Below are 14879 nucleotides of genomic sequence, written 5' to 3'. Positions count from 1 at the left end.
TAAATTAGTGAAGCTTTGTCTTTGAACTGAGAGGCTACGGGATTACCCCCAGGAAGCCCCTGCAGACACGGAGAGCACATGCAAGCCCAGCACAGTCAGAGCCGATAGCATGTAAACTGCATTATCATTAGAGTCATCATTAGAGCCCCTCTCGCTACGGGCGCTATGCAGTTAAACGTGAACGATCGCTGATTGATTGACCGCACCTGCGCCGTCTGTTCCCCCACCCCCCCCTCCCCGCCCCCCCTCAGGACACCTACCGCCGCAGGCAGATGCAGCGGACGGTCACGCGCCAGATGTCCTTCGACCTGACCAAGCTGCTGGTCACCGAAGACTGGTTCAGCGACATCAGCCCCCAGACCATGAGGAGGCTGCTCAACATCGTGTCCGTCACAGGTGACCTCCTGGGGGATGCATGGTTGCGGAGGCGTGGCCTCTGGTTCTCACGCGGCCGATCGGTCCAATAGGAGTTCATAATAAGCCTGCAAATAAGCATTAAGAAAGCCATCTTATGTGTGGTGGTTTTCCATCGGTGTTTAACACTGGTGCACTGTCACTTGTAGCTGTATGTGACTTCATTGGTTAATGTCACTGAATGTCTCTTAATTGCATCACTAGTAGCAGTGATGTAATTAACTTAGAAGGCGGATTGATGAGACAGAGCTGTTGAGCATGGTGGGGTCACAGATGGACCGAGATAAGAAACAATTGGCTGAGAGGGACGCGGTGGCCATTTTAGCTGCTGTTCTAGTTAGCCTGAGACTGGTCCCGCCCTCCCTGTCAGGCCGGCTTCTGAGAGCCAATCAGATCACCTTTAACTGGGACCGCCTGGCCTCCTGGATCAACCTGACGGAGCAGTGGCCCTACAGGACGTCCTGGCTCATCCTGTACCTGGAGGAGACCGACGGGATCCCCGACCAGGCCACGCTCAAGTGCATATACGAGAGGTGGGTCCGCCCCCGAACGAAGACACGCAAGGGCTGCGCAGATACACCATCTCCACTGCGCATTACCGGCAGCCAATCAGGAGCGAGCAATATTACATCACCCATTTTGACTACAGCATTAATACCCAGTTTAGTTAACTGAGTAAGCTGCATCAAGTATTAAGGCTTTATGGTGCACGATCGCAAATACGTTATCAGAATGTTCTTCACTGGACATTCTAATGCTGATGTAACAATCACTACTCGTAATGGAAAGCAAATGAGTTCTAGAACACTGAAAGAACATTCCAGAAAGCCTACTGTTCAATGGTAATAATATTTCTTACTGTGCCTCAGTAATTTAATACTCAGTGGTAGGGGGAAATTGAGGTGCAGGGAGTAAGCGTCAATTTACCCAAGCGTGCACATGCAGAAAAGCCGCACTGCTGCACCCTGAGTGTATGGTGTGTGGGCGTGCAGCACCTTACTGTGTGGGTGAATGCATGGCCTCCCAGCAGAACGCCGTGGTAAAACCAAACAATAGAAACAAATTCAGACAAGCTCAGGTTTTTATTTTCTTTCCACTCCAGCCGTCTAGACACGTGCAGCCTCGCCGTCTGCTCCTCTTAAAAAAAAACAAAATAATAATTTTGGTACATATCTGGGTAACTGCTTTGTACATTCGGGAACAATTGGTTCTCGGTGTTTATTCCAAAAGTGGCTTTTTAAAGCAGCCGCTCGGCCTTCAGACTTTCTGACTAATGACATCTGAAATCGGTACGTGAAAGCAATTTTCGGAAAATTAAGAGAGAGACTTTTCCTCTGAAGCACTGAAGCGTTAAGATGACACTGTTCATTTTGGATTAGTTTAATTTGTACAATTATTGTCATTTAGCCATAATTATACGTTGAGATGAAAGCTTTTGATTTAAGCCTTGTCGGTGGGGGTTTTTTAAAACGTGAAATCCGAATAAGCTGCTAAAGACTGCTTTCATGAAAGGGATTGCTCTTTTCGCCAAAATACTTTTGTTGAGCTTTCGCCCCCCCCCCCCCCCCCCCCCCCCCCCCTCCTTCAATGACTAGCTTTTGCTTGGTTCGTACAGGCAGCTAAATGAGGTACAGTATTCTGAACATGAGGTAGTACATAAACATATAGTACATCTAAGAAAGGAAATTCTATTTGTTCACTTGGATGCAGTTTGTCCTGAACAGAAGCAAGACTACAACTTAATGAAAGAATTAAGTGTTTGGAAAGTCATGCCTGTGCTAGAATTGTGTGACCTGTGCTTACCCAGCAGCCTGAAGATCTTTTTGTCGATAAGCTCACTAAGAACCCAGGGGAACCCAGTTTTTTTCTGAGGTAGCCAGAACCCTGAATCCCAGTTTGGTCTCCTGAGTTGTGTGCTACTGGCACCGTAGACCAGAGAGGGAGGTTTTATTTGTCTTAAAGGAAGAATGTCCATCAATGTGCACACAGAGGAAAAAATGCTAGGCCCAAATACCTGAAGCTACTCCCCAGAGCTGAGAATAACATCACACTCAAAGTCTGACATTAATGGTCATGCTCGGTAGTGTTACCATGACGGCCAGCACTCCAGCACTGACCATAACAGCCAAGGGGAAGATAATTACAGACCCACTCCTGCCCTGACCACGATAGACACACTCCAAGGCTGATTATTACAAATGTGCTCCAGCTCTGACTACAACGGTCGTATTCCAGGGCTGGTAATTACAGACACACTGCAGGGCAGACTGCCACTCTGCTGGGCTCTTTATGGCTGATGATTTTGGCTGTCGAAATGAAACGCATCACCTTCTAACCTGTACAGAGGGACAGCGTCATCATTAAAATTAGCTTGTTATTTTACTACTATGCTGCAGTTGTTACAGTGTACACTTCTTCAGTCTGACATAGATATTAGATCACTTGGACCTATGTTTGGTTTGGTGGCTACCGTGGTGAACTTGAGCCAGTCCGTTTCTGTAGTGCTTGCAGAAAAAAATGCGGACCTGAACTTAGTTTCAGTTCTAGAAGATTCTTTGGAATCCTCTGCCTTTTTTTTTTTAACATTTATTTATTTAGATAATAAATTTGGCATCCAACATGGGGTTGAGCATGTACAGTTCCCACCCCAGTTTGCAATGGCCAGTCTTTAGCCAAACTACAGCTAGGCTAAGACGACAACACTAACAAATCCTCTCCAGCAGCATATCCTGACTGCCTCCTCGATAAATTTAGAAACAGATTGCTGGTCGTGTCATTTTCGTTTTCGTTCTGACTTCCAGAAACCAGCTCTGCGTACCTGGGGGAGAACCTGTTGCACAACTCATTTAGGAGGTGAAGGAGCTCCAGCTGTTTGGCTGGTCTCAGGCGTGTTTTTCCGCCGCTTACAGTAAGCGTTGGCTTCGACGCCCCCGTCCGCTGCGAGCCCCGGCGTCCCGATGGCTGACTGTAACTGCCGCGCGTCAGAGCGATTAGTCAACGGTGTGCTTCTCCGTTCTGGGTTCCGAACGAAGGACCGGCTCGAAGCCCACGGCGTTTAACGGCGCGTCGCCAGATCGGAGCCTCCCGTCGCTTTGTAGCGAAGCCCGAACGTCGAGCGCTCCTGTACGGCGCCTTCCTGGTATTTAGGCATTTTTACCCCCCAGACCAGTCTTTTGAATTATCGTTTCATTTTTTGTTTTGAAACTCAAGGGTCCGGCTGGAACCAGCTGCAAATTTTTGCAGATTGTTTTATAAAAAGCAGTTCTAGTCTAGCTACGAGACAGAAGGCCCGCTTGCGGGATGGCGCATTTCCGAATTTCAAGATTTGTTTGAAGTGCCGTGTTTCATAAGCACATGCTGGCTCTTAAGCTTTGCTGTAAATGTGTCCCGCACTCTTAATTGCAAACTCAATGGAGCCTTGGCATTGAAAACGAATTGACGAATTGACTGTTATCTCATAAGAGCAGTCCTACGGGTTTCTGTTTTCAGTGCTCTGTGCCGGCACTTACAGTAAAAGTGCCTATTTAACACCACAAATGACTGATATCAATTTGTCCGCATTTGTATTGGTATTTCTGGAGTGGTTACAGACTCACTCACTTTATGCTGTTTTGATTCTCTTCTAGAACGTTCTGAAGCAACCTCTCAGGACCCTTCAACCTTCCAGCCTTTGCACTGGTTCCTTGACTGATCTTTCCCCGTTGCTATTTTTAGCGCGCTCACGGGTGGTTGCCTAATGCGGGAAAGAGTCTCTTTGTTTCTCTGAAATGCCTCCGTGTTCCTCCAGCAGAACTCCGGAGTGCGACTGACACGTTTGATTTATTTCTTTTTACGCTGACCACACGTATTCTTATTTAGAGCGTCTTCTGTGTCACGTGCCACCGTCAAAGCCGTACGCGCCGTCTCAAGATCAACAAGGTAAAGGGAGAGAAGGGTTCAGTCGCTCAAAATGAACGAAAAACATTGAGGTGCAGTCTGAAAAGGTCTGAGACGATCTTTGACGTTTGTGGGAGGCAGCCAGCGGGCGAGACTTCCTGCCCGATTGCGGAAGGTCGCTCCGCCGTGGGGGGGATGGGGGGCAGAGACGAGGCGGGGGCCGCGAGGAGCGGCTCCCCGGTGCGCGAGGAGCTGGCACAGCCGGCTGGCGAGAAGGTGCCGAACGGAGAGATCTGATTGGCTTGCGTGGTGTAATCGTTGGGCCTCATTCACGAAACATGCGTACGATCGTGTTTGATCGTAAACTGTGTGAGAATGTTTCCGTGAAGTTTTTGGCATCCATGATTTTTTCCTTATCTGTATTTGTTCATAGCTGTGTCCTTATGCTAATCACAGGAACAGGATGAAATTTACAAACAGTCAGCAATCATCTCTTACACCTGGGGTATGCTCAAAAACAAAGGTCTGCACACGTGTCATAAATCCCATATTGGTTTTTCATCGGCACATTTTTAAGAACAGTAAGAATAATTTAAGAAGTTTTGTGACTTAGGCTCATTGTCTGAAGAAACAAAGGGGGCAGTGCCATTCGCAGCCTTATTCGCCAGTGTAATTGATTTGAACCAACCGGCAAGGCTTTACAGGAGTCCAGATGAGAGATTAAAAGGACTTGTGCAAGGAGCCTCTTGTGTGAGGGAGGGACAACTTCTCCTGAAGGGAGAGCCTGCAGTACCAGGTTTCCTTATTCTGTTTTTTTTTTTGCTGGTTATATAAAAGGTTTTAAATAATTCATTTATATGCATTTAATGAGCTGGGAAAGCTGGCAGATGGCGGACAGCAGGGGGTGATACAGAAATATAAAGAGTTCCTACGGGCGATGTCTGCACATGACGAATCGCTGGCAGCATGAGGGAGTTGTGCTATACTGTAAGTCAATGGGAACAGCATAGCGCTATGTATTGATGGAGCTCTATGTATCTGCGTGTTTTCCCCCATGTTTGGCTCTGAATCCTGGCACACGGCAGCAGCGAACTTAAGGAAACTATCATATTTCCACAGAAAATTTGCCTCGTCTATTAGGTGAATTGTCTGCCCACTGACTATTTCAGACGGCAAGCTCCTCAAACGAGCTACACGAGCAGCTATGGACATCGTTCTTACCGACGGAATATGTTGCTGGATCGACCGTAGCGTTTCAGACAGCGATCAGAAAGGAAAGTGCGAACGCAGACAACCCGAAACCTCTTTTATAGGAAGGAGAACTGAGAGAAATGACTCATAGCTGGAGCCAGCATTCAGAATGGGACAATCACATCTCTGCCTTACACACCGGTAGGCAAGGAGAGGAGAAGTAATATCAAGGAAGGGATGATGTAAAAAAGAAAAAAGAATCTAACTGAAACGTAACCCCATGCAAAATGTTCTCCCATGCATTGCAATGCTACGTTGATATTGTTAGAATGTGTGTATTAGTGGTCAGTTTTGTATCCAATGGTGGGAAAAAAAGTCAAATAGGGCCTCGTACTACTGGGCCCATTTAGATAACATCAGATTGATAGCATAGATAGCATTTCACTCCGTGAATACCATAGCCGCTAGTTTGTTCAGAGAGTTCAGTTCGGGATCTTGGCTGCTGGAGGGTCGTGGTTTCGCTCAAACGCATGAGTTTGGTCGAACGGGGAAAGTCTGAATCCCCCCCCCAAATCAGAATCCGTTCATCAGGGACCGTTTTATGGCTCCCAGATTGTATCAGCCGTGGTCTGTTCTAGATTATTCTGTGCTTATTTTCCCTGTTTACTTGGGAGAATAACGGGGGAAAGCTGGCTTCCTTGAACTGACTGACAATTATGGGTTTTATGCTTTGGCCATAATGCCCTGAATTCAGGAGTTTGTCTCCATCGAGAAGGCCCAAAAATGGCATGCGATTTAGTATTAAGGAATCACTACAGTAAGATGTGTTTCTAAAATCTGAAGATGTAAAGTAGATAAGAGGACATGGCTTTAAACCGAAAACGTTTATTTGGTTTTGGTAACGCTGCGATTTGGAAGCCCCCAGAGTCGATGTTGGAACATCGTGAGCCAACTCGTCTTAGTGGAAGGCTTTCCAGCCTCACGTCTGGCTCGGCCCGCTTTGCTTTTTCTTATTAAGAAGGAAAAATTTCTTTCACTTGATTAAATCAGTTTCGCCCTGTTATTTTGTCCTCTCGCGGCTCCCGTAGAAATGTATATGGGCACAGCACTCCCAATCATCTACAGTGTCACTGTACACAAGGTGGTCAGAGGAGGCATCAGATTACAAACTGAAGCACAGGCATTCAGTTGCTTTGATGGGAACGATAGTGGGAGAATTCTATTCTTTTCCATCTGTGGCCATTTTAAATGGCATAATGGATGCTATGTTGACATTAGAGCAGTACAATCTGGCTGAGTACGAAGAGTCTGAACTTAACATCTTTAGCATTTCTGAAGATCAGCAGCTGAGCTTAAAATAAAGACAACAATGTAACACGTTAGCACTGGATAGTTGGAACAGTTTTTAAATGATTTAATATCGGCACAATTCAGTGATTTAATATCGGCGCAAGTCGGCTTAAGCCTTTTTTTCTGTAACAACGGTAATTATTTTTTTTGAGTAACTATTTAATTCATTATAACTTCAGGATAAAGCCAGCATTTCCGCGGTCCACCTTAAAAGGGTTTTTTTTAATCAGTTTTGCAAGAGGTGATGTGATTTGAGTCCTGATTTAGCCTCTCTTTGCTCCGGTGTGGTACTGTGAATTAACAGTACATACCAGTTCACTGACAGTGCACTGGCAGCAGAAACATTTGGACGTGTCTTGTTATTGTTTTTGACTTGGTTGGCTTTCCAGGCCCGGATCCAGTACGCTCTGTTCATATCATAAGAGTATTAAATGTGGGAAAGTGAAGCTTTGTTTCTTGCACAATGCGTCTTACACAACATTTCAGCAGCCCCCCCCCCCCCCCCCCCCCCCCCCCCGCCCCCCATGTTCATCATGTGAAAAAAGTAATGCTTAATTCCCTTGTTATTGAAAAGATGAAGTTCATTATAGTCCATTGAATCACTGTATCTGGGTCAGTGGTTCAGTTGTGGAATCTCTGACTATTGAAAGCATACAGCATAAGCACATAGTCAAACTGCATAGGACCAGTGTGCACATGGACATTGTTGGCTGGCCGGTGTTATAAACCAATAAATAAGGACTGCGTGTGAGAAATTCTTTCCCTTCTTCACCATCTCTTACACATTTAAATAACTAAATAGCAGCTGACGCAGCTCAGGTTTAGCGTGTTAAGTATTGTATTTGGCAGTGGTCGTGCATTTTTTACACACAAAAAATGGTCAAATGCAGGGAAAAATACTTTTATACATATAAACGCAGATATTCCCAGGTCTTTTTAAAAAATTTTTTTTTAAAGATTTCAATGGGCAACGACCTAGACTTTAACCACAACAAAAAAAATTGCTCATGTTTCTTAGAGCCAATAGTCTTTTGGCATCTGACGTTTGCTTTGTCTGTCGATCAAAATATTTACGCAGCTGTTGGTAGCATTTTGAGATTCAAAGGGAAAGCGCTTGATTTGAACGAAAAGTCGAAAACGAGACGACGCACTCTAGCTAGCCTGTTCGTCGCGCGTAACCGAAACCCCGTCTGCACGCGACCCCTCTGTTAGGATCTCGAAGAACATCCCCACCACCAAAGACGTGGAGCCCCTGCTGGAGATCGACGGGGACGTGCGCAGCTTCGAGGTCTTCCTCTCGTCCCGCACCCCCGTCCTCGGCGCGCGCGACATCAAGACCTTCCTGCCCTGCACCGTCAACCTGGACCCCAAACTTCGGGAGATCATCTCGGGTGAGTCCCCCCCCCCCTCCCCAGTCGCCGGTCCTGCGGTTCTCAGTCTCGCTGGTGAAGTCTTGTAATTCATTGCAGCTTCTCTTCTTTGTATCTGAGAAAACAAACACTCCAAAAAAACTTGCGCGTGGTGCTGGGCCACAGGAACAAATTAAGACGAGAAAAGAAAAGATTCACACACCCCCTCGATACTCCAAAAAAAAACAAAACAAATAATGGTGTTTACTTTAGCATGTGAACAGTTTATGTTTCGACCACACTGGTGAACGGTTGACGTTTCCATGTGAACGGTTGACGTTTCGACCGCGCCGATGAAGACCGTTCACATGGTGAAATAAATACCATTGTTTATTTTTTATTTGGAGCATTAGGGGAGTTTTGCGAGTCAGAACTTTGCTTCTTTGCTACTGTAAATGTAATTTATGTATTCTCTGGAAAATGCACTGCACAAACCGCTGTGATGTTTCACTAAAAGGAGAACTTTGATTGTTTCCAAAATGGCGACAGTGTTGCAACTGGAATTTAATGAGAACTGATTTTGGGGCTGCCTTTTCATACCAAAATGCATACAATAAGTCCTTATTACGAACTATGGAAATCATCAGAAACTATTTGTGTTGAAGCAAGATAAGTGCCATTTTATTAGATTTTATTATATTGCCTTTGTCTTTTGAATGAAGACTATGGTCGTGAACAAGTCTGGATGAGGTTAATGAGGGTTTGCTTTCTGGTATTGTCCTCAGACGTGCGTGCGGCTCGAGAACAGGTGACCATCGGAGGACCCTATCCCACGCTGCCCCTGCAGGATGCCCCGCCCCGCGCCCCCTCGGTCTTCAGCCAGCACTCGTCGGCCTGCTCCCCCACCGCCTCGTTCAACGGCCCCTTCAACCCCCCCGGCGTGGTGTCCCCCCAGCCTCACAGCAGCTACTACAGCGGCATGACCGGCCCCCAGCACCCCTTCTACAACAGGGTGAGTCTGCTTCCACACCCGCCTGGGGCCCTACCTCAACAGGGGAGTCTTCCTTTCTCTTTCTCTATCTACACCCGCCTGGGGCCCTACCTCAACAGGGGAGTCTTCCTTTCTCTTTCTCTATCTACACCCGCCTGGGTCCCTACCTCAACAGGGGGGGTCTTCCTTTCTCTTTCTCTATCTACACCCATCTGTATTCCTACCTCAACAGGGGGAGTCTGCGTCCACACCCATCTGGGTCCCTACCTCAACAGGGGAGTCTTCCTTTCTCTTTCTCTATCTACACCCATCTGTATTCCTACCTCAACAGGGGGAGTCTGCGTCCACACCCATCTGGGTCCCTACCTCAACAGGGGAGTCTTCCTTTCTCTTTCTCTATCTACACCCGTCTGTATTCCTACCTCAACAGGGGAGTCTTCCTTTCTCTTTCTCTATCTACACCCATCTGTATCCCTACCTCAACAGGGGGAGTCTTCCTTTCTCTTTCTCTTTCTCTTTCTCCCTCTGTTTACACGTGTCTCTCCCTACCTCAAAATGGTGACTGTTTCTTTCTGTTTTTTTCCTTCTCGCTTCACCCCTCTGTATCCCTACCTCAACAGGGGAGTCTTCCTTTCTTTTTCTCTATCTCCACCATCTGTATTCCTACCTCAACAGGGGAAGTCTGTGTCCACACCCGTCTTGGTCCCTACCTCAACATGGGGAGTCTTCCTTTCTTTTTCTCTTTCTCTCCCTCTATGCACACCTGTCTGTATCCCTACCTCAATAGGGGGAGTTTTCATTTCTCTTTCTTTCCCTCTGTCTACACCTGTCTGTATCCCTACCTCAACAGGGGGAGTCTTCCTTTCTCTTTCTCTCCCTCTATCTACACCTGTCTGTATGCCTCCCTCAACCAAGGGAGTCTTCCTTTCTCTTTCTCTGTCTACACTCGTCTGTATTCCTACCTCAACGGGGGGGTCTTCCTTTCTCTTTCTCTCCTTCTGTCTACACTCGTCTGTATTCCTACCTCAACAGGGGGAGTCTTCCTTTCTCTTTCTCTCCTTCTGTCTACACTCGTCTGTATTCCTACCTCAACAGGGGGAGTCTTCCTTTCTCTTTCTCTCCTTCTGTCTACACTCGTCTGTATTCCTACCTCAACAGAGGGGAGTCTAACTTTCTCTTTCTGTTCTTCTCTCTACACCCCTCTGTATCCCTTCCTCAACAGAGGGAGTCTTCCTTTCTTTTTCTCTTTCTATCCCTCTATCTACACTTGTCTGTATCCCAACCTGAACAGGGGGAGTCTTGCTTTCTCTTTCTCTTCCTCTATCTACACTCATCTGTATCCCTACCTCAACAGGGGGAGTCTTCCTTTCTCTTTCTCTTTCTCTCTCTGTCTACACATGTCTCTCCCTACTTCAAAATGGTGACTGTTTCTTTCTGTTTTTTTCCTTCTCGCTTCACCCCTCTGTATCCCTACCTCAACAGGGTTTGTCTCTGGCTTCAACCTTCTGTTGCCCTACCTCAACAGGGACAATGCTATACTCTCTGTCTTACTCTCCACGTCCTTCTATACCTATTCAACATGGTTTCACTCTTATGTACCTCTTAAACCACACACCCACATTATACGTCTTATATACCATGATGAGCATGTCTCAATGCCCCTCTGTACCTCTTCTACACCATGAGCCTCTCTATGGCCCTTTACACCTCTTCTACAGCATGGTGAGTTTCTCTACTGTATGTGCCTCTGCACTTCTTCCGTACTATTGTGAGTCTTTCTGTATGTCCCTGTATAATATGGTGAGTATGTATTTCTCTTCCATGCCATCTAGGATGGTAGCCTGGCTTTGCCATTTCCTGTTGATTTATTTACTCTTATTTGCCAATACCACAGTAAGATGCAACTTACTGTGCTGTCTTCACTGTAGGGTGCAGAATTAATTTAGCTAAGGCTTTCCGTTTACGGTGTCATTCACGTCAATAACACGCTAGTTAGCGTTCATGTCAATAACAGATTTTATGCATTTCATATTTTGAAACTCATCAGAGGAAAAAGATTCCTCAGGATGAGCTTTTACTTGTTCGTTAGGCTAGGTTCAATAAATAATGGTTGCATCCATAACCAGTGACCAAACGGTTGTGACCTCACTGCCTTTCTTTGGAAGACCAGGGAGATTTGCTCAGGGTACAGAGAGGATTGGCCATCACTGGCATAGGTTCACCCCACGACTGTTCTTTTCATGAATTTGTATTCCTGCTTCTTTTTCCATGATATTTTCTCACTTTTTGACCAAGTGCTTCCCAAGCTTTGATCACAGATATGGTTTGTGTAGGGGTGGGCAATATGGCAAAAAAAGAAAAAAACTAAATCACTGTTCTACTTCAGATGGTTGATATACGATTAAAAATTTTTTTTTTTACCTCAGTTCTTCAGTGTCTATATAAATTAAGTTCTTTGCTTGAATAGCGACTATGAATCTGCTTCTTCATGTGATTTCAGTGTGATTTTTTAAATATTATTCATTTATAGCACTGAATTTGTTACTTATTGTTACCAAGGAAGAAGGAACTTTGGTTACCACAGAACTTTTCAGGACAGTTATACTCCCGTAAATAAAGATTTAATGCAGTTCTACTTCAACATGGTGATGAAATCCATCACCATTGCTTGAAGTCTTTACAAAATAACACTGGCTAGCAGGTTAGCTGGTTAGCATTCATACTCAAGTATCTTTACGGAGAAGTTTGATTTGCACGAAAAGGTGCATCTTGGCTGAAATTGTACCAGTGATGATGTCATGTCGCCCACCCCTATGTGTGTGTGTGTTCACTTGTGTGTGCAGCCCCTGTCATGTTAGCCATGCCATTACGTATATTTTAAATTTTTGACCCGAGTTTGTGCATGTTACTTTTATTTCTTAAATGTGTTTCCTTTTTTCCTGAATTCCCTTCCATAGCCATATTTCCCCCATCATGTTTATCAGCTGCCAAGGCAGTACTTTGGCAACACCCATCATATCCTGCTACGCCCACCCATTAAAACTGCGTTTCCCAGGGATCCGAGCAATGGACTCGTAAGTACAGAACTCTCAATGCTAAAACGTAGTCTGACTAGATTAAGCATGGTAGTCATGGTTGTATGTATGGTTGTCATGGTTGCATAATAGGTAGTGTTTTCATAAAGTTTTCATAACGTTGCATTGACGTTATAGTGAGGTCATAGTGACATTATGACGATATTGTGAAAGCTTTATCCAGAGTATTATTTGTAGTGGCATTTCCATTTTTTAAAATTTCATCTTATAAAAGATAGTAATTTGTATGTTTGTATTTTTTCCACATTCTGTGTTCATTGGCAGTTTCTCTCAATGGACAGATAATGGGGCGACATAGCTCAGGAGGTAAGACCGATTGTCTGGCAGTCGGAGGGTTGCCGGTTCAAACCTTGCCCTGGGCATGTCGAAGTGTCCTTGAGCAAGACACCTAACCCCTAACCCCTAACTGCTCTGGCGAATGAGAGGCATCAATTGTAAAGCGCTTTGGATAAAAGCCCTATATAAATGCAGTCCATTTACCATTTACCAGATAAAGAATTGAGCTCCATGCTAGACAGTTTTACCCTGGACTGATGTAGGACTGTTGATCATTTTGTGTACTTCGGTCATACAATTTTATCGTCAATTTCTTTAGGAAGATTAGTTATTTCCTGGTCCGTGCCTTGCCTATGAAACCATATTTTCATCGACCAATTATGAAAGTATGTATCACTTGCGTAATTTGTTCCTAAGCAAACACGGTTCAACCCAGCCTTTAAACCCTGGTAGTTCTTTTCTTATTAGGGGAAAAACAATTACAGGGGTCCAGCATGTTTAAAATTCGATCTTCTTGAATGCCACGAGATCTTCTGCAGAGTTAAGTGGCCTTGAGTTGAAACGCAGCAACTCTATGGTACTTCATTTTTGAACTGGCCTCGGGTTTTGTCACTGTCAGGTCATGCGTGTGCGTGCGCGCGTGTGTGTACGTGCGCGTGTCACTTCCTGGGAGCCCTGGCTTTTGGCCGGGTGTTTTGTTTCATTTTTATTTTGTTTTGCTTTATACTTTGGTTGCTCATTAGGATCGCTCTCAGCCAGTGGAAATTATTTTGCCTTTTTTTTTTTTTCTTCGCCACAGCGTTTTTTTTTTACTCCTCCTGCCATTGTCAAGGAGATGGCCAATCAGGGGCCTCCTCTTCCCTGCAAATCCCCCCCCCCCCCTCCCGGTAACCATGGCAGCGAAAGATAATGACAGCTCCGCGTGTTCATGTGGAGCGCTGGCACCCCGGCGTCGGCTCCTCTCGCGGTCGGGACACGCACAGCGCTCAGGCCCCGGCGGCCTTAACTCTCCCAGCAGAGCTACCACGGCGCCGCGGCCGCCGCGTGCCGACCGCCGGATTCTTTCATTCCCCAGAAAATGGAGGAAAATGGGACCCGCCCACAGAGTCCCGCAGAGCTCTGACCTCCGTCACGAGAGGGGCCTGCAGAGAAGGGAGAGGCCGAGCCGCGCTCGATGCGCGCTCCGCGGAAAGCGCGGACGATGAGCGCGGCTTCTCTCTGCGCACCGTTTTGCGGATGTAATTATAGAAACTTGTGTGTGTGTGTGTGTGTGTGAGAGAGAGAGGGAGAGAGAGCGTGTGTGTGCGAGCCGGCTTGATTGGCTCCGATCTCACCGAGAAAAGCTTCGCTCATAAGGGTTGAGTTTTACAAGCCGAGGTGGTTTCCAGTCGATCATTTTTGGAATCGGTCGCTTTTCTCATTCCCAATGACAGGCAGTCGTGCAGGCTTCTGTAATCTGTCCCCTCATGACTGAATCGGCTCAGAACTATGACAGATACCTTGGCCTGTTGTATGTGTATATATATATATATATATATGACGTCTGCATGGCTGTATTCAGCTAGAACCACAGCCTTGAAGATGAGTTATTGAATAATTTCATGAACAGTTCATCAGAAGAATCTTTGTAGAACCTGTTGCGGGTTGTGTGTAATACTATGCTACTCTTACAGACTGATTGTTTCTTTCTGTGGGTATATGTGAAATTTGTCATTTAAATGAGAAAAAAGGTTACACGTACACTTGTTATCAACAATAATGTTGAATGTACTTCTTATTTGGTCGGTTGGTTTTTCTACCCCATCATTGTGAAGACGTGTGCATGTTGTCTAATGTTTTCTCCTCCTTCTGTCTCTTCCCTCTCTTTTTTTTCCCCTGAAGCAGTTTAAGTTACAGTCTCTCAAACCGAAACAGGTACAGAAATGTTTGGACCTCGCTAACTACCTCTGGCTTACTACCTCATTTTCGCTAGCCCTCCCTAGTTTGAGACTAATGCTTCCTGGTGTGGTCTTACACCTTCCCAGCATGCTCCGCGGGAAACTTAGCTCGTTGGGGGGGAATTGGGTCAAAGACACGTAGTTGTAGTTGTGCTACAGCCTGGCGCCAAGTCAAACCTTTGATCCATCAGAGCTGCCCCCAGCTTTGTGTCTGCAGAGCGCTAGCATGTTTTGGGTAGGAGTGGAAGGCTCAAACGTTTGACTTGCTCCAGGCCTTCTTGCTAACACCCTTGTCGCTCTTTCTACCCTTGTACACTCTCTCCTCTCCTACCGAAAAGGTTTTCCGGTCTTCATCGCCTGGTATTTCACTGCAAAAACCAAAAAATAAGTCAAATCTTAA

The 14879-nt window shown here is 45.9% G+C and overlaps 1 protein-coding gene across 11 annotated transcripts in view; it reads left to right on the top strand.

Annotated features, from left to right (window-relative positions):
• kidins220b (kinase D-interacting substrate 220b) overlaps positions 1-14879 on the top strand; it is a 40670-nt gene that overhangs the window by 17852 nt on the left and 7939 nt on the right. For 5 of the 11 annotated variants that reach the window (XM_035421982.1, XM_035421977.1, XM_035421978.1 and 2 more), the window contains exons 21-26: positions 252-396; positions 785-947; positions 8044-8222; positions 8966-9192; positions 12129-12245; positions 14424-14456. In XM_035421982.1, the coding sequence (XP_035277873.1) occupies positions 252-396; positions 785-947; positions 8044-8222; positions 8966-9192; positions 12129-12245; positions 14424-14456 (864 nt within the window). The remainder of the gene's footprint in view (positions 1-251; positions 397-784; positions 948-8043; positions 8223-8965; positions 9193-12128; positions 12246-14423; positions 14457-14879) is intronic. The other 6 variants (XM_035421981.1, XM_035421983.1, XM_035421985.1 and 3 more) reach the window with 3 other exon arrangements.

Source organism: Anguilla anguilla, chromosome 6 (assembly GCF_013347855.1).
Source record: "Anguilla anguilla isolate fAngAng1 chromosome 6, fAngAng1.pri, whole genome shotgun sequence".
Taxonomy (NCBI): Eukaryota; Metazoa; Chordata; class Actinopteri; order Anguilliformes; family Anguillidae; genus Anguilla; species Anguilla anguilla.
The sequence above is the reverse complement of the archived record's forward strand: the minus strand, read 5'-3'. Positions and strand labels throughout refer to the sequence as shown.